Genomic DNA, 20,700 nt, shown 5'->3' with positions numbered 1-20,700 from the left:
TTTAGTGTTATTTCAGGAGAGAATGGTGGATTTAGGAGAGAAAATCGATGGCAGGTTGATCACATGAATGTAAATCTCCATAATACTTTTCACCATTTAAGTGAGGCTGACATTTGAGGTCAGAGCTGACAATTAAGGTATTTTTGTATTCCATAGTATTAATAGTATGTTTAATAGAAAAGGGTTAATGAACATAGTTTATAAGCTGTAAATCTCCATTGTTGAATTATTTTTTACATGTGTAAAAGTAACTTATAAGTTGCATACAGATCTTGGAACATAACTGATAAATCAGATTCATACTGATTGAAGGGAAAGACTCATTTCTATCCCCTTTTTGTGTCTTTATATATGTGATCCTGAAGGCCTAACATGTGGCTAAGGACAAGTCAGTTTGAGAAAAATGTTTCATATTGTCATATTTGTTAATTCAGTAAATACCAATTTCCTGCTATATTCTTTTAAGTGAAGATAAAACAGTGAATAAAGCATAATCTTTGTCCTCAAATTCTTTATAATTTAGATTCTTGGGGCCTGTTTATTAAGCTGAGCATATGTTATATGCCTTCTGGCCCACAGAGAACAGACACGGCACTCTGTGGTCCAACCCAGAGTACCGTGCTAAAATTACTATGTGAAACCTGGTAAAGAGGAATTATGACCAGATTCTCAAAGTAAAAATCAGGGCTAGGAAGGTGGGGGAGGGTTTTGTTAGGCAGAACCAAGTGTACCTGTAGAGAAAGAGCTGGGAAAGAGGATGGCATAGCCGCCCGCCCTTACTACAGCCAGAGCTCCTGTTGCTTATGGAAAGGTGCTGTGTGGGAGGCAGGAGTTCTGGGGAGAGACCATCCCATTTAGAGGGAGAAATTCAGTAATGCCCTTGGAAAGATCACCCTTGTGAATTTAAGCAAATATAATGGAAAGCTGTCATATTTGTGATTTCAAAAATAGTGATAGATCCACAGCCAAGAGTGAATGAAGAAATGAATGGAAACTAAGAAAATAAACATTTTCTTCTTTTAAAACCTTAAAGTTTATCTCACAAGCTTTAAGTCTTTGCAGCATGCAGTTCTGTAAAACAGTTCACGAAGTCCTTTCCCTAAACCCTAGAGCCCTTATTTTAAAAGTTTGAGATCATCAGAAATTCCTTACACTAACTTTAATCTTCTTTAATATGTCTTAATTAAATAAGCATTCATATTGATTAGAATTTGAAATTTGACCCATGAGTTACTTTTTCAGGTCTTTCCCGGAATAGTTCTCTTTGTGGAGAAGGTTAGAATTATCTAAGTAAGTTTTTGAAGTGAAAAACTGTAGGAAATATTTTGAAAATGTTTAACTATTTAAATTGTGTTTATTAATCATTCACAATGGTGTCACTCTGCATTTATTCAAAACCTGGAAATGTTCTAAGCAATGTCATCCTGTTGATAAGTCTTAATATTTCTGAGTTTCCAAGAAAGAAACCTTGATTGTTCTAATAGTAGCTAATGTGGTCCCTAATTATCTTCCTCTGTTGACTAGTCATAACTAAGCATGTCTGAAATGTAACATAAACATTAGTATGAAATATTATTTTTCCATTCTAAGTTATCTTTCAGGCATGTTAATTAGTTAATAAGATAAAAAAAGGTAATTTACCATTGAACCCCAAGCCCTTTAAATGCCAACTCCTAGAAAGTTGTCTGTTTCTAATTAGATCCTTCAGTATAGCAGTACAGTGTCTGACCCAATAGAATTGCATAGCATATAACTAATACTGACTAAATGATATAATGGCATAATACTTGAGGATGGTGAAGAATTGAATAGGGATGGGAGAAATTTGTGTATTTTAAACTTGTGTATTTATTAAATGTAGGCAACTAACTTTCATTGTAATTTTCAAAGTCATTAAGTGCTCTAAACTTTGAAAACCAAATCGAAGTGCTTCAGGAAGAACAGATGACAAAGACTGTCAACCTTTGCCCAAGCTGAGGAGACTGACCTGTGTGCCCCAGCCGTGAAGGCCCCTTAAAGACCTTTGTTTATAGTATAAAATCTCAAACTTCCTGTTTGTAGTTGCTCTGCCAGAGGAACAGCATGTGCCTGGCAAGTAGGCAGGTGAGTGCTAATCACTCATGATGTAGCAGTAACTTGAGGATATCACTTAGATGTGATCAGACACTACTGAAGTGACTTAGCAGCAGCAGCAGCAACTGAGAACACTTTGTTGATAATGGGTAAAGACCATAGCTGTTTCAGCCAAAGACTGTAAAACAAGAAAATGCAAGTTAAGTGCTGAACACGTAAAGAGGGCTCAACAAATAGTTCATCTGCATCAAGGAATCAGGGCCATCAGCTCTTAAATGTATCGGATCTTTATGTAAATCGTGCTTTGTTAGGAAGAAGCTTTGTGTCACAGTTGAAGATTGAATAGGATGTGAAGCTTTTGCCTCCCCTCTCTTGTGTAGCCTACACTCATGCCGAGGTAATGTATTCTCTGTTTCAGGAAATTGCTTGATGAGGACTGTTCATAGAGAGCCTCAATATTGTGAGTGGGTTATAATCCAAAGCGTACTTCTGAGGGTCCTTTTTGAAATAGAAACCACATTCTCCCATGGCACCCCCATCACACAGGCATCGCAGCCTCCCCGAGTAGCCCACAGAGCCTGCTAGCCCACGCATAGCTGAACTCTCACACGCATCACACCACTCTGCTTTTATGTGCGTGTTATTTATCAGAGTTTCTCACAGGAAGTGCACTCATCTATCTTCCTTGAAAGTTAGGAGTATATCTTTAAAATAAAAAAATTGAAGTTTAGTTGCCTTACAGTGTTGTATTAGTTTCAAGTGTATACCAAAGTGATTCAGTTATACATACCTATGTTTTTTTTTTTCAGATTCTTTCCTGTTATAGATTATTATAGTTCCCTACTATGTATGTTCTTTATTAATGCTATATGGTAAGCCTTATTATTTGTCTATTTTATTTATGATAGTATGTATCTGTTAATCCCAAACTCCTAAATTACCCCTCTCCTACCCGCCTCTTTCATAACCGTGCATTTGTGTTTTGTGTCTGTTTCTGTTTTGTAAACAAGTGCATTTGTTTCTTTTTTTGTTTTTTTAGATTCCATGTATAAGCAAAATCATATGATATTTGTCTTTCTCTGTCAGACTTACTTTACTTAGTGTGACAATCTCTAGGCCCACCCATGTCACTGCAAATGGCATTATCTCATTTGTTTTTTAGTGGCTGAGTAATATGAGGAGTCAGGCTTCCTGGTGGTGCGAAGGTAAAGAATCTGCCTGCGGTGCAGGAGATGCAGGAGACATGGGTCCGATCCCTGGTTGGGGAAGATCCGCTAGAAAAGGAAATGGCAACCCACTCCAGTATTCTTGCCTGAGAAATCCCATGGACAGAGGAGTCTGGCGGGCTACAGTCCATAAGGTCCAAAGTGTCAGGCATGACTGAGCACGGGTATCTGTCTATCTGTCTATCTGTCTATCTAATATGAGGACTACATCTTGGCCTCCCTTCTGGCAGAGGCAGCCTCTCCACTCAGCCATCCTAGGGAGAGGGGACTCTGCCTCTGAGTCACGATGGCTGCTTCCTGGAGCAGAGTGGTGAGCCTGCTGCCCTCCTGCCACAAGAGACTCGCAGCATGCTGCTCAGCAGGGCTGGCTGCTGCATACCTGCCCTTCCCTTTTCTTTCAGGAGATACGGCGATGCCATCACACCTCCGTGCTCTGGGCTTCTACTCACTCCAGCCAGGGCTTTCTCTTTCCTAGCCAATGTAACAGGAAATACCATTTCTTAGCTTCTTTCTTATTTGGAAGCAAACAGAGATAAGACCCACTGTCTCCACTGTCAAAGGGTCAGGACTACAGGGGAAAGCTTATACTTTCTAACCTTTCTGCACTTTGGTTTATGGCAGAAGTCTTGGCATGAGATAAAGAACAGAAAAAAGAAATCTCAGAGAATGTAATGGCGCAATGTAGGTTGTATATGGGATCAATCCTGGGGCTCAGGGCATGGGGAGGCTGCTTGTCTCCACAGCTCTGACTACACAGACAGATGGTTGAGCTGAAAGGCAGAACTGAGTGAATGCCAGCTCGGGGGTTATCAGCATGCGTCGGAGACCAAGAAACAAAGAAGGGGAAGCTGTTCCCAGTGGGCTGTGGGAGCTGGGAAGAAAGGGTGGTCCTTAACACAAGTAGAGTGGAGAGTACAGAATGCCAGTGGCTGCCACCCTGCCCACGACTGTGCAGAGCAAACATCCAGGGCAAGTTCCTCCCAGGTGACAACTGGCATGGCCTCACGCTTCTATGCGTGAAGGATAGTAGTGCCCCACGAGGGGCCCAGGTTACTGTTTAACAGCAGTAATTCAAGCGAAACATTATAGGATATCTCTTTCTGATATAAAAACCTTCCTCCTCACTAGAAAAACTTGACACCTTCTAGGATAACCGGGATAAACTACATATCTCTCCTTTTGAATACAAACTCTGTGTGTGTGACTCGTGAGGCAATGACTTACATTAAGCTCTAGTTCTGGGTGTGGACTGTGCGATCAAAGATATTTTTCCCATCTTCAAGGAGGACGACTAGTACAGGACAGTTACAGTCTAGTCCTGTGGGAGGGAGCCCCCGGGAAGGGCTGGGAGAAAAACAGACAGAAGAAGCTCCCGACTGAATTGATTTTGAAGGGTCAAAATTGGCCCACTAGGGAAGCAGATAGCAAAGGGGACACCACGGCTCCTCCTGATACAGAGGCGAGGAAGGAGATTTGGTGATCACGTATCATCCTACATATTGGGCACATTAGTGATCATCGAGGAAGGAGCACACTTTTGTGAGCAAAGCCAAGAACAGGACTCAGAGATAAATGTGCATTAGTCAACTAACACCAGTAACAAAAGCTATTTTCATATTTTGCAGCTTCCCTTTCAAATTATTTTTAAAGTTGAAGAAATCCTGATGTCTTTCACATTGCTTAGGTAGAACCCCAATTTTACTTATAATAGTGAGCTGTGAAAACCTCTAAATAGAGCATTTTATAGAAGCCACTTAGTAAATTCACTGGATTGAGTCAAACTGCCCTTGGCGGCCCTCCTCTAGATTAATTATAAAAGACTGGCTTTGTTTGCTGTTTTTCAGGTACCATGATCAACAGGATGTTACTAGCAACTTCCTTGGAGCAATGTGGTTGATATCAATAACTTTTCTCTCCATCGGTTATGGTGACATGGTGCCTAACACATACTGTGGGAAAGGAGTCTGTTTGCTCACTGGGATTATGGTAAGTGTCTTCTCACTGTCCATCTCTTTTATGAATACTCAGGCAGGCACTTAGTCCATTCCATCTATGTGTAAAGTCATGGTAAAATATTTGATTTCCCAACAGCAGAAAGGCAGCATACATAAGTAAATTTTCTGTTGAAAGAGAACATCAACAGTTTTCATCCTTTTTTAATTTAAATGAAATCTAGTTGTTTTGCAGTGTTGTTAATTACTGCTGTACAGCAAAGTGATTCAGTGGTTTATCATAGGATATTGAATATAGTTCCCTATGCTGCACAGTAGGACCTTGTTGTTTATCCACTCTCTATATGAGCTCATATCTTCTAACCCCAGCCTCCCTCTCCACCCCTCTCCCAAACCCTTCCCCCTTGGCCACCACAAGCCTGTTCTCTACCTCCGCGGTTCTGTTTCATCGACAGGTTCATTTGTGTCTTATTTTAGATTCTGCATATAGGTGATACACTATGGTATTTGTCTTTCTCTTTCTGACTTACTGAGTATGATAATCTCTAGTTTCATCCATGTTGCTGCAAATGGCATTATTTCACTCCTTTTTATGGCTGAGTAGTATTTCATCAGGTGTATATACTGTATCTTCTGATCCATGCATCTGTCAGTGGACATTTAGGTTGTGTTCATGTCTTAGCTATTGTGAATAGTGCTCATATGAACAAAGGGTTGCATGTTTCTTTCCGAATTATAGTTTCATCTGGATTTATGCCCAAGATTGGGATTGCTGGATCATATGGTAATTTTAGTTTTAGTTTTTTGAGGAATCTCCCTATTGTTTTCCACAGTGGCTGCACCAATTTACGCTCCCACCAATAGTGTAGGAGGGCTCCCTTTTCTTCACACACTCTCCAGCACTTGTTATTTGTAGACTTTTTAATGATGGCCATTCTGAATGGTGTGAGGCAAATACCTCACTGTGATTTTGATTTGCATCCTCCAACAATTAGTGATATTGAGCATCTTTTCATGTACCCAGTGGCCATCTGTATGTCTTTGGAGAAATGTCTATGTAGCTCTTGTGCCCATTTTTGATTTGGGTTGTTTTTTTTTGTCGTTGTTGAGTTGTACAAGCTGTTTGTATACTTTGGGAAATTAATCCCTTGTTGGTGGCATTGTTTGCAAATATTTTCTTCCCTGCTGTAGGTTATCTTTTCATTCTGTTTATGGTTTTCCTTGTTCTGCAAAAACTTTTAAGTTTGATTAGGTCCCATTTGTTTTTGTTTTTATTTCTACTGCCTTGAGAGACTGCCCTAAGAAAACTGGTATGATTTATGTCAGAGAAGACTTTGCCTATGTTCTCTTCTAGGAGTTTTATGGTGTCGTGTCTCCTATTTAAGTCTTTAAATGATTCTGTGTTGATTTTTGTGTATGGTATAAGGATATGTTCTAATTTAATTTATTTACATGGGGCTGTCCATCTTTCCCAACACCACTTGCTGAAGACACTTTTTCCCAGTGTATATTCTTACCTCCTTTGTCAAAGGTTAATTGATAGTAGGTACGTGGGTTAACAGTTTCCATCTTAATTTGCATCATGAAGCTCCATTGAGGAGAGAGTGCTGCTGGCTTTGCTCTTTGTGATGAGCAAATTTGATCTTAGAGCTTCAGCTTCAAGGTCAAGAATTTCTTTAAGTCTGTATTCTGCCATTTCCAACTTTCCAGGTGAACTTAAATGAAATCCTCTTCTCTGAAATGCACTTTCCTCAGCTATAAAATGTGGGCCATGAAAACGATCTTGAAATGTATCAAACAATTGACGAATAACACATTTTCAATTAAATAATCAGTGCTTATCATTTTAATGAATATTTCTTTTTTATTATCTCAATTACAGTGCTCACCTAGTAACTAGAAATAGAGCAAAAAAAAGGACAAACTGTCTCTGCTCATGGAGCTTATTGGTGACCACCTTTTTTAAAAAATAATTAACAAATGATTGTTAATTACGTTTGTGACAAGTATGTGAGGGACTAAGACTTCTGCTCAGATTTGGGTACTAAGGGAGAGGAATGGGATCTATTCAGAGAAAGAAATCCCTGGAAAGTTGACTTTGAAACTGAGATGGGAAAGGGTTGTAGCCAGGCCAAGTGTGGGGAGGAAGGGCATTCCAGGGAGGGGGAAAGCTTTGTATGAAGAAAGTGAGGCCAGGGAGGGACTTGGTATGTGGGCACAAGGCCGCTGGGTCAGGGGTGTCCAGAGTGAATTGGGGAAGAGACACAGGGCTGGGAGTGGGAGGCCAGATCTTGTGGAGCTCTTGAGTGAGGTTTGCTGCCTGTCACGGCATGCCACTCTGCTGGGACACTGAGCAGGCTCAGACATGTTCCTTGTCCCTTACTCACCATGATGTGGCCAGGACCGCTGTGTACCATTTACTTTAGATGTAAGAAAATGGAAAGCTATCAAGCTGTCTAAAATTTACTGCCATGTGGTGTGAACTTTGAAATGTCTGCCCCAGAGGCTCCAGTTTTAGTGACTTGGGTTCTCCTCATTCCTCATCTGCTTTTTCAGCTGGGTTACAGCAAAGAGCATCATCCTGGTGCTGGTTTGGTTTCTGCCTATGAAAGAATATGAGCTAGCACTGGGAGCCCCGTAGGCCAATTCCCAGAATGCCTCAAGCCAGGCATCTCTGCCCAAGGCATCCACTGTGTCCACCCTCAGGTTGGCATGAGAGAAGCAGGCTCTCAAAGTGAGGACCTTTGAAGCATGGCCAGGGCAGTGTGTACCCTTGTAGCAGCTGCTTAGGAAGATTGTTCAAAGGACTGAGTGTCCATGACATATACCGAGTAGGAACACTCTTCTCCCACTTGGTAGTACTGAATAACTAGCTGTGAAAATAAAATCTGGGGGCTCATTTTAAGGTTATCAGTTGTAACAAGATGACTGTTTGTGGAAAATATAATTTAGCATTCTTTGCTTATAAAAGAAAATACAGTTTTATGAATGTTAGTAATTTTTATTACAATTTATATGGTCCTTTATGATTACTCTTGGATCCCTTTCTTTTTCCTCAAAAGATGGCATTTTATTATATAGTATATTGCTTTGGGAAATAAAATTTGCATGGGTGTATTTTTGGAGGGCCCATAACAAGCCCACAAGGGACATGAATGATGCTATTTATACACACAGAACTGGTGATTGCAGAGTTTTTCCCCTTATGCTTCTTAGAAACAACTTCTTTGGCATTGGTTTTTGGCAACACATCCACTCTTTTATTCTTGAATCAGGTATGACTCAGGGTTTGTACAAACCGCTTCATTTACCATGGATCAGAGCCAAGTTTGAGGTTAACCTTGCCTGGCTCTTATAATACTTTTATGGTTCCTTGATTTTTTTCTCTGACTCTAAGATCTCAAGAACAGCTCCTGCAAAGTCTCATCTGACAGCACAAATCTTTTATTTCGTGCCTCAAACTACTTCCTTGCTTAAGTTTCACTTGTAATCTTACCTTGTTTTTAGGGAATATGTTCTAAGCCGCTTGATCAATACGGACACAAAGGTACTGCGTGCAGGGGAGTGCACAATGTCTTCCCTGCTGTCCTCTGACCTTACTCTGAGGAGCTCCATTCCATTTCCCTCTTAAGAACAGACATTTCTTAATTAACTTGATGAGAAGTTGTTTACTTCATATAGAAAAACTGAGTGCTCTTTGACTAGTCTATTTGCAAAACTGTATACAGTTACATAGTCTTTATCCACTGGCCAAGCAAATTCACACAGACTCAGGCCACAAAGCAGTGGTCTGGGGGTGCTTCTGGGAAGTTGGTTATAGCTCATGTAAATTTCCTGAGGATCAGGAGCCTAAGTATTGAGGTTACCTAGAAACTGTACAGAGAGTGGCTGACAAATTTAGTTTCCTAAAAGCGGTTTTCTCAGAGTTTGTATAAAAGGTTAGTTTCCTTTAGATGAACTGTGTTTTAGTTTTGTCAGACATCTTTTCTTTTCTTTTTTTTTTTTTTTGCCTTTGATCACATGAAATTTAAATACCAGTTTGTTGCACTGGAGTTGCCTAAGTCAGATATGACTTGCTTTTAACTTGAGGCTCTTTTATTGATATATTTTTCTTTCTTTCTTCTTCCAGCCAGTCTACCCCTGCACTTTTGCAGTGCATGTTTAGATAAAATGTACATTGTCACGTTGCTCATGAGTCACTGCTCGGCGTTTCTCTGGCCTTCAATAAACTGTGAAAAAGAAGCACAAGTCCCAGCAGCTCTGGGAGAGCGCAGGGTCAGCCCTGAACCGTCTTGTACATCATCTCTGAAGCACTGTGATTCCTTGTATTCTTTTATATTTCGATTTTCTTGTTCTTGCGTTTATGGAATTTTGATAGAATTTATACCCTTATGTGATTGTTCACTTTGAAGCACGTGATATACAGTTGATCTGAATGCTAACGCCTGCAAAGCTTTTCCATTTCAAAAATGTAGACATAAAGAAATTAACAGTGCATGTTTTCTTCATAAAGCTAATGAAAGTGACGAATTATTTCATAGAATCATCTTAGATACTCACATTTCATTGGTTAAAAACTCTAAATGAAGCTGTAATTTAAAAATTTAAAATAACAATTTATATCACGAATTACTTTGGAGAGCCAAGGACATTAAGAGAAAGCTCATTTCTGCCATGGTTCTTGGCAGAAATGTATTGTTAAACCATGAGGGAAGAGAGTTTCCATAATATTTCTAAGAAAGAAACAAATGGTCTTATCAAAAAATAACTTCTCCTTGGCTGAAATGTAAGTTGTAAATCCAAGACAATCATGGAAAGGTTTTAAAATAAATTTTAGGTTGTGTTTACAATGCTATGTAAAGATGATTATCAAAATACTAAAACAAGGGGTTTTATACGTTAAAATGCCTGAACAAGAATTCCGTTGTGATAGATCAAATGAGTCAAGATCTAACTAATATTAGAGCTGACGAAACAAAGATCTCTTCCCTTTCCATGGGTCTTATTTTAAAAACACAAGATTGTACAGCTGCCTAATAGACAAAGTCCTCATTACCCTTCAAGGGAAAACCACTGAGGTTGTCATTATTTATCTTTTCCCTTATTATTCTATCCTTCCTCTTTTTAAAAGAATTCTACTGAAGTGTAGTTGTTTTACAATGTTGTGTTAATTTCTTCCGTACAAGAAAGTGGCTCAGTTATACATGCACATATATTATATTGTCTTGTTATAATTTGTCACAGGATATTGAATATCATATAGTTCCCTGTGCTATACAGTAGGACCTTATTGCTTATCCATCCTAAGTATAATAGTTTGCCTCTGCTAATCCCAAACTCCTAATCCTTCCTCCCCTATCCCAGCCTCTTTGGCAACCACAAGTGTATTCTGTATGTCTGTGAGTCTGTTTTTGTTTTGTAGATATGTTGATTTGGGTAGTATTTCAGATTTCACATATAAGTGATATTATATGGTACTTGTCTTTCTCCTTCTGACTTACTTCACTTAGTATGGTCATCTCTAGGCCCATCCTTGTTGCTGCAAATGGCATTGTTTCATTCTTTTTCTGGCTGAGTAGCCCTCCCTTGTCTATGTATACCACATCTTCTTTATCCTTTCATCTGTTGATGGACATTTAGGTTGTTGCCATGTCTTAGCTATTGTAGATAATGTTGTTATATACATAAGGATACATGTATCTTTTCAAAGTATAGTTTTGAAAATATATATGCCCAGGAGTGGGACTGCCAGATCATATGGCAATTCTGCTCCATAGTGGCTGAACCAACTCACACTCCCAGAAATAGTGTATGAGAGTTCCTTTTCCTTACACCCTCTCCAGCATTTGCTATTTGTAGACTTCTTAATGGTGGCCATTCTGATTGGTGTGAAGTGGTACCTCATTGTAGTTTTAGTTTGCATTTCTCTAATAATTAGCAATGTTGAGCATCTTTTCATGTGCCTAATGGCCATCTGTACGTCTTCTTTGGAGAAATGTCTGTTCCACTCTTGTGTCCATTTTTGGATTGGGTTGTTTTTTTTTTTCATTAAGTTTTATTAGCTGTTTGTATGTTTTGGAGATGAAGACCTTGTCAGTTGTATCATTTGCAAATATTTTCCCTGACTCTGTAGGCTGTTTTGTTTATAGTTTCCTTTGCTATAGGGTTCCCTTGTGGCTCAGCCAGTAAAGAATCCGCCTGCAATGTGGAAGACCTGGGTTCAATCCCTGGTTTGGGAAGATTCCCTGGAGAAGGAAAAGGCTACCCACTCCAGTATTCTGGCCTGGAGAATTCCATGGACTAGTCCATGGAGTCACCAAGAGTCAGACACAACTGAGCGACTTTCACTTCACTTCATTTCCTTTGCTGTTCAAAAGCCTGCAAGTTTGATTAGCTCCCTTTGGTTTGTTTTTGCTTTTATTTCCATTGCCTTGGAGCACTGGCTTAAGAAAACATTGGTACAATTTATGTCAGAAAATGTTTTGCCTATATTCTCTTTTAGGAATTTTATGGTGTCTTGTCTTATATTTAGGTTTTTAAGCCATTTTGAGTTGATTTTTGTGTAGAGTGTGAGAGTGTGTTCTAACTTCACTGATTTACATGCGACTGTCTAACTTTGCCAGCACCACTTGCTAAAGAGAATGTCTTTTCCTCGTTGTATGTTCGTGCCTCCTTGTTGAAGATTAATTGTCCGTAGGTGTGTGGCTCTATATTCTGTTCCATTATCCATATGTCTGTTTCTGTGCCAATAAGAAGCTATTTTGACTACTGCAGCCTTGTAGTATTGTCTGGAGTCTGGGAAGGTTACGCCTCCAGCTTTGTTCTTTGTCCTAAGGATTGCTTTGACAATTTGTGGTTCCATAGAGATTTTAGTATTATTTGTTCTATTTCTGTGGAAAAATACCATGGGTAATTTAATAGGGATCACATTGAATCAGTAGTATGACCATTTAAAAAATATTAATTCTTCCCATCCAAGAGCATGGGATATCTTTCCATTTCTTTGAATCATGTTTCATTTTCTGTATTAATGTCTTGAATTTTCAGCATGTAAGTCTTTCACCTCTTTGGTGAGATTTATTCCTAAGTTTTTGTGGGTTTTTTTTTTTTTTTTTGGTGTGATTCTAAAAGAGATTGCTTACATTCCCTTTTTGGTATTCCATTGTTAGTGTAAAGAAATACAACCATTTCCCCTATGTCAATCTTTTATCCTGCTATGTTGCTGAATGAGTATATCAGTTCTAGTAATTTTTGAGTGGAGTCTTCAGGGTTTTCTTTATATATATTTTACCATGTCATCTGCATATAATGACAATTTTACTTCTTCTCTATGAATTTAAATACATTTTATTTCTTTTTTTTTTTTTTTTGTCTGATTGCTGTGCTTAAAGACTGCCAATATTTTTTAAAGAGAAGAGGTGAGAGTGGGCATCCTTGTCTTGTTCTAGATTTTAGTAAGAAGGCTTTCAGCTTTGAGTATTATATTGGCTATGGGTTTGTCATAAACAGCTTTTACTATGATGAGATATGTTCACTCTATACACATTTTCATCAGGATTTTTTTTTTTATCATAAGTGAATGTTGAATTTTATCAGATGCTTTTCCTGCATCCATTGAGATGATCATATGGGTTTTGTCCTTTTGTTGGTGTGGAGTATCACATTGATTAATTTGCATGTGTTGAACCATCCTTGTGAACCTGGGATGAATCCAACTCGGTCGTGGTTTATGGCCTTTTTTATGTGCTCTCAGATTCAGTTTGCTAATATTTTGTTGAGAATGTTTCTGTCTATATTCACCGAAGATATTAGCTTGTAATTTTCTTTTGTAGTATTGTCTTTGGTGACAGTGGTGTCATAGAATGTCTTCAGGAGTGTTTCTTCCACTTCAGTCTTTTCGAAGAGTTTGAGAAGTATTGACATAAGTTCTTTATATGTTTGGTAGAATTCTCCATTGAAGTCTTCTGATCATGGGTTTTTGCACTTAGGGATTTTTTAAATTATTATTATTGATTTGATTTCATTTCTAGTGACTGGTCCGTTCAAGTTATCTATTTCTTCTTGATTCAGTTTCAGTGGGCTATATGTTTCTCAAAGGTTGTTCATTTCTTTGAGACTGTCAAATCTTTAAGATTGTCAATTTATAATTTTTCATAATATTCTCTCTTTTTTTGTTGTTCTCTCTGCAGTATCTTATTATTTCTCCTCTTTCATTTTTTATTTCATTTGGGTCATCTGTCTTCCCTATAAGCCTGGCCGGAGGTTTGGAAATTCTGTTTACCCTTTCAAAGAATGAATTCTTGGTTTTATTGATTTTTTGTGTATTTTTTTAATCTCTATTTTATTTATCTCCTCTCTGATCTTTGTTATCTCCTTCCTTCTGCTGAATGTAGGTTTTGTTTGTTCTTTTTCTAATTCTTTTAGGTGGTGGATTAGGTTGTTTTTTTGATATTTTTCTAGTTTCTTAAAGAAGGCCTATGTGAATTTTCCTCCAAAAATAGCTTTTGCTGCATGCCATAGGATTTGAATGGCTGTATTTTTGTTGTTATTTGCCTCAAGGTATTTTTTAATTTCTTCTTTGATTTCATCATTGATCCATTTTTTCATTTGTTTGTGTTTTGCTAGCATGTTGTTTAGTCACTAAGTAATTGTTTCTGGTTTTTTTTTCTCATTTCTTTTTCTGTGCTGATATCTAGTTTCATGCCATTGCGGTCAGAAAAGATGATTGAAATAATTTCTGTTTAAGCTTGTTTTGTGCCCAAGAATGTGGTCAGTCCTAGAGCATGTCCCAAGTGCACTTGAAAAGAATGCATATTCTCCTTCTTTTAGCTACAGTGTCCTTAACAAGCCTAGGTGTTCTGCTGTATCATTTAGGGTCTCTGTTGCCTTATTGATTTTTTCACAAATATCTGCTCATTGATGTGTGTCCTATTTATCCTCAAATCTTGCCATTTTTATTATAATATGTCTTCGTGTAGGTCTGTCTGTGCTTCCTATATCTGGATATCTGGATATCATAATTTCTTTAAATACATTTGCAATACTTTCTTCTCTTTCTTTTCTTTCTGAGATCCCTATTAGGCATAGATTGGCATTCTTTATATTATCCCATAGGTTGCTTATGTTTCTTTCATATTTTTTTTTAAATTGTGTTTCTGTCTGCTCTCTTGATTGGGTGATTTCAATTATTCTGTCATCTATATCATGTATTCATACTTCTGCATTATTAATTCTGCTTTTCATAGTCTTTAGTTCAGCTCTTATTTCTTCACATGAATTCTCTAATTTCTCTTGGCTCTTCCTTATAATTTCTATTTCCTTTTTATAGTAATCTGAATTTTCTGTTGATAGCTTTTCTTAATTCCTTCAATATTCTCATTGTCTCCTTATTGAATTCAGTGACTATTAGACTGAATAGATCTCTTTCATTGTTTGTTCTTTCAGGAGAATTCTCTCAATTTTTTAATTGGAAGTGGTTTTTCAGTTTCTTCATTTTACTTACATTTCTTTTCTGGCAACCCACTCTAGTATTCTTGCCTGGGAAATGGTATGGACAGAGGAGCCTGGTGGGCTGTAGTCCATGGGGTCGGTCACAAAGAGTGGGATACAACTGAGCATGCAGGCACGTGAGTTTAGGAGAAACGATTATCTATTGTGGTCCTTGCGGGCTGTTTTTATGTGGGAATGCTCCTGTGTAGCTTGCCTGAGTTTAATATTTTTGGTGTGAGGGCCATTTGTAGTATGGATACCTGTCATCTTTTTCCTCAGTGTATGCTGGCAATCATCCCCTTGATAGGAGGTGTGACTGATGCTGTGGTAATTGGATCCAGCGCTGGGTATTGACTGGGGCCTCCTCTTTGCTCTTTGGTTATCACTGCCCTATCCAGGGCAGGGTCTGCTCCTTAATTATTGGAGTGGAAGCCCCCAGCTCCATTTCTGAGCTGTGTTTCTGTTATGCACTGTGAGGTTGGCGGGATTGGCATGCTCCCACTGGGAGAGAAGCTGCTGAGTATTCTTCTACTGGGCCTGTTCACCTATGAGTATACTCTGTTGTGTCACTTTTTACCCATTGTGGGCTCATAAAGTACATTGTAGTTGGCGCTGCTTTCGGCCCCAACATAACCATGGGATGCTGGCAATCAGCCCCGGTGCCTTTCACACTTCGTTTTTCATAAGGCCACCAGCACAGATCCACTGGAGTAAGATCCCAGGACTGTAGTAGTCAAGCCCCTGTACCCGCTGTGGGTGCTACTGAGGCAGTGTACACCCTGGCCTGACCCAGCCCCTGTTGTACACACCCACAAAACCTACAACTGCTGTGTGCAGATGCAACCCAGCCACGGGAGCACAAGTTGTTCATTAAAATGTTCCACAGATGCTGAATTTACAAAGCTGGCAGTGAAGTTGTAAATCTGTACTTTGTGCAGCCACAAGGAAAGATTTCAGCTCTGCTTCCTAAGTTGCACAGCCCCTGGATCTCAGCTGTGATTTCAGTCTCACTTCTGTGCATGGACAACCACTGGCATCTGCTCCCAGAACCACCGAGGTGGTGGCTGGAGCACCAGAGCCCGCCCAAATGGGAGGGGACTGGGGCAAGGGCCAGGCTGTGCAGGCCTGCCTATGTGGGAGCCTGTCACAGAGTCCATGGAGGCAAAGCCAGAGGTGGGGGAAGAGGCCACAATGGAAGCCCCATCCCTGCCTCTGTGTGCCATTTGACAGCAGCATTGCACTTTTATGGCAGCCCAGGGTTCTTCCCTGAACACTCCTAGTTGCTGCTTCCCGGAGTCCAGCCCACTCAGGCTGTCTCCGTGCCACCAACAGCAGCTCTCTCCATAGATCTGTCTTCTAAACTGCATGTTCCAGCACCCAGTCCCTAGCTGTACCAGCATATGTGTGTCTCAAGTTGTGGTGCACAGGGCAGCCGCACAGACTATGTGTATAGGTCTCCCTGTGTCCTGCCACTAACCAGTTGTTGTGCTCTCCTCAGAACCACTGAAGTTTCTTTTTTGTCCCAGCTAATCTCCCTGCCAGTGAAGTGATGGAGAAGGAAATGGCAACCCACTCCAGTATTCTCGCCTGGAGAATCCCATGACAGAGGAGCCTGGTGGGCTGCTGTCCGTGGGGTCGCACAGAGTCAGACATGACTGAAGTGACTTAGCATGCATGCATGCATTGGAGAAGGAAATGGCAACCCACTCCTGTATTCTTGCCTGGAGAATCCCAGGGACAGGGGATCCTGGTGGGCTGCTGTCCATGGGGTTGCACAGAGTCAGACATGACTGAAGTGACTTAGCAGCAGCAGCAGCAGTGAAGTGAGGGGACTTCCCACGATGTGGGAACTTCTACTTACCATCAAAACTGCCTTCCAGAGGCACAGAACCTGTTCCACTTCCTTTTTCTTTTTTCTATTTGATTATTGTAGAGGTCTTTCTTGTCCTTTCAGATGTTTGAGGTCTGCTAGTGTTCAGTAGGTGTTCTGTGAAAACTGTTCTATTTGCACATATATTCTTGATGTATCTGTGGTAAAATACATGTTGCATATCCTACTACTTCCCATCTTGATTCCAATCCCCTAACCTTCCCCTTTTTGAGGAGGCACTAAAGACTTGAGGATTTATTGTTGTGGATGAAGTTTAAATGGCTTTATTCTTTTGACTAGAGGTAGGCAAATAACATTATTAGATCATAGAATTTCTCTTTTTGTTAATACCAACTAGTTTCTCAGTCTCTCCAACTTTATTATAAAGCAGTTGATTTGCTTAGCATTTAAAAAGTTACCCTGTCTACCATTTTATATCTGTAAATAAGATGCAACACAAGCTGAAAGCTGTCATTTTTCCTTACCTGTGAGTATATAAGATTGTTTCAAGAGTAGAATACAGCCTCATTGGTAAGAGTATCTCTTGTCTTATATTAAAATGAAAGTCATTCATCTTTAATTTTTGCTTCTCTAATTCCATAAAGTTATGACAACTTTGTTGGCCCTTTAACTATTTAGAGTGGATGACTGCTTTTTGGCATAAATTTTTTTATTTTTTTTTGAGTTTTTTTATTTTTATTTTTTTTATTTTTTAAATTTTAAAATCTTTAATTCTTACATGCGTTCCCAAACATGAATCCCCTCCCACCTCCCTCCCCACAACATCTCTCTGGGTCATCCCCATGCACCAGCCCCAAGCATGCTGCACCCTGCGTCAGACATAGACTGGCAATTCAATTCTTACATGATAGTATACATGTTAGAATGCCATTCTCCCAAATCATCCCACCCTCTCCCTCTCCCTCTGAGTCCAAAAGTCCGTTATACACATCTGTGTCCTTTTTCCTGTCTTGCATACAGGGTCGTCATTGCCATCTTCCTAAATTCCATATATATGTGTTAGTATACTGTATTGGTGTTTTTCTTTCTGGCTTACTTCACTTTGTATAATTGGCTCCAGTTTCATCCATCTCATCAGAACTGATTCAAATGAATTCTTTATAATGGCTGAGTAATACTCCATTGTGTATATGTACCACAGCTTTCTTATCCATTCATCTGCTGATGGACATCTAGGTTGTTTCCATGTCCTGGCTATTATAAACATTGCTGCGATGAACATTGGGGTACATGTGTCTCTTTCAATTCTGGTTTCCTCGGTGTGTATGCCCAGAAGTGGGATTGCTGGGTCATAAGGTAGTTCTATTTGCAATTTTTTAAGGAATCTCCACACTGTTCTCCATAGTGGCTGTACTAGTTTGCATTCCCACCAACAGTGTTGGAGGGTTCCCTTTTCTCCACACCCTCTCCAGCATTTATTGCTTGCAGATTTTTGGATTGCAGCCATTCAGACTGGTGTGAAGTGGTACCTCATTGTGGTTTTGATTTGCATTTCTCTAATAATGAGTGATGTTGAGCATCTTTTCATGTGTTTGTTAGCCATCCGTATGTCTTCTTTGGAGAGATGTCTATTTAGTTCTTTGACCCATTTTTTGATTGGGTCGTTTATTTTTCTGGAATTGAGCTGCATAAGTTGCTTGTATATTTTTGAGATTAGTTGTTTGTCAGTTGCTTCATTTGCTATTATTTTCTCCCATTCAGAAGGCTGTCTTTTCACCTTGCTTATATTTTCCTTTGTTGTGCAGAAGCTTTTAATTTTTTTTTTTTGTTTTTTTGTTTTTTTTTTTTTAATTTTAAAATCTTTAATTCTTACATGCGTTCCCAAACATGAACCCCCCTCCCACCTCCCTCCCCTCAACATCTCTCTTAGATCCCATCTGTTTATTTTTGCTTTTATTTCCAGAATTCTGAGAGGTGGATCATAGAGGATCCTGCTGTGGTAGTGGTTATTATCTAATAGGTCCTCTATTGATAGTGAACATTAGATTTCAACAGAGTCCACTATGGATTCCTCAACAAAAGTGAGGTCACTTCAGATTTGAGTGATTTAAGCTTCTTCCATCCTATTGGTAATTCTGTATTTTAAAAAAGCAATGCATAAAAGTTTTATAGTTCATAATCAGACCCAGAGAGATGTTATGGGGAGGGAGGTGGGAGGGGGGTTCATGTTTGTAAGAATTAAAGATTTTAAAATTTAAAAAAATAAAAAAATAAAAAATAAAAATAAAAATCAAACTAGTTAATTTTTAAAATTTTATTCAGGGAGCAAAATATTTAATCATTTTTTACACCACATTAGGTTAAGAACACTTCATAATTCTGTCATCATCAAATTTACCAGATATCAAAAACTCTTAACAAGGTCACATAGCATCTTAGTTGTCAGAGTTCAGTAGTTTTCATCCTGAAGGGTAGGAACACTACGCTGTTAATTCAGTAGAAGACATTTGAAAAAGGACCATAGTTTAGCCAGAGCGTATATGAAGAGAACGTCTGATATTAAAGAAAGCTAACCCTAAAGTATAATTCTGTTCCTGCTACTTCCTGTCTGCGTTTAAGTATTCCTTTTCCCCTGCCAGTAGAAGTAGGAGTCTTGAAACACTAGACTAAAGCCATTCCTTGGTGTTGCATGTGTGAATGAGGAAAAAGAAAATCTTTTATCTGTCTTATACAAGTTGGCATGAGGTATTTAATTCCAAGTGATAATTCTGAAGAGGTTTTTACTTTACTTTTTGTCCTTTGGCTCTTTCTGCTCTTGTTATTCAGTCTATGAAATCATATCCAACTCTTTGTTACCCCATGGAGTGCAGCACATCAGACTTCTCTGTCTTTCACCATCTCTGGGAATTTGCTCAAACTCATGTCCATTGAGTCAGTGATGCCATCCAACCATTTCATCGTCTGTCGCCCCCTTCTCCTGCCTTCAGTCTTTCCCAGGATCAGGGTCTTTTCCAGTGAGTCAGCTTTTCACATCAGGTGGCCAAAGTATTGGAGCTTCAGCTTCAGCAACAATTCTTCCAATGAATTTAGGGTTGATTTCCTTTAGGATGGACTGGTTTGATCTCCTTGCTGTCCAAGGCATTCTCAAGAGTCTTCTCCAACATCACAGTTCAAAAGCATCAATTCCTCGGTGCTCAACTTTTTTATGGCCCAACTCTCACATCTGTACATGACTACTAGAAAACCATAGCTTTGACTATATGGACTTTTGTTGGCAAAGTGATGTCTCTGCTTTTTAATATGCTGTCTAGGTTTGTCATAGCCTTTCTTCCAAGGAGAAAATATCTTTTAATTCATGGCTGCAGTCACCGTCCACAGTGATTTTGGAGTCCAAGAAAATAAAGTCTGTCACTGTTTCCATTTTTTCCCCATCTTTTTGCCATGAAGTGATAGGACTGGATGCCATGAACTTTATTTTCTGAATGTTGAGTTTTAAGACAGCATTTTTACTCTCCTCTTTCACCTTCATCAAGAGGCTCTTTAACTCCTCTTCACTTTCTGCCATAAGGGTGGTATCATCTGCATATCTGAGGTTATTGATATTTGTCCCAGAAATCTTGATTCCAGCTTCTGCTTCATCCAGCCTGGCATTTCACATGATATATTCTGCATATAAGTTAAAAAAGCAAAGTGATAGTATATAGCCTTGATATATTCCTTTCACAATTTGGAACCAGTCCATTGTTCCACATCTGGTTCTGTTGATTCCTGTATACAGGTTTCTCAGGGGGCAGGTAAGGTGGTTTGGTATTCCCATCTCTTTCAGAATTTTCCACAGTTTGTTGTGATCCACAAGTCAAAGGCTTTAGCATAGTCAGTGAAGCAGAAGTAGATGTTTTTCTGTAATTATCTTGCTTTTCCTATGATCCAATGGATGTTAGCAGTTTGCTCTCTGGTTCCTCTAACTTTTCTAAGTTATTGGTTCACCTAGTATTGAAACCTAGTTTGAAGGATTTTGACCATTATCTTGCTAGCATGTCAAATGAGTGCAATTGTGAGGTAGTTTGAACATTCTTTGGCATTGCCCTTTTTGGGGATTGAATGAAATTGTCCTTTTCCAGTCCTGTAG

General features: G+C 39.1%; 1 protein-coding gene across 1 annotated transcript in view; it reads left to right on the top strand.

Moving 5' to 3' along the window:
- KCNN2 (potassium calcium-activated channel subfamily N member 2) overlaps positions 1 to 20,700 on the top strand; it is a 529,203-nt gene that overhangs the window by 482,133 nt on the left and 26,370 nt on the right. Inside the window, exon 7 of the mRNA XM_018053733.1 lies at positions 5,144 to 5,285. Coding sequence (XP_017909222.1) covers positions 5,144 to 5,285 — 142 coding nt within the window. The remainder of the gene's footprint in view (positions 1 to 5,143; positions 5,286 to 20,700) is intronic.

Source organism: Capra hircus, chromosome 10 (genome assembly GCF_001704415.2).
Source record: "Capra hircus breed San Clemente chromosome 10, ASM170441v1, whole genome shotgun sequence".
In the NCBI taxonomy this organism is placed as follows: Eukaryota; Metazoa; Chordata; class Mammalia; order Artiodactyla; family Bovidae; genus Capra; species Capra hircus.
The sequence above is the reverse complement of the archived record's forward strand: the minus strand, read 5'-3'. Positions and strand labels throughout refer to the sequence as shown.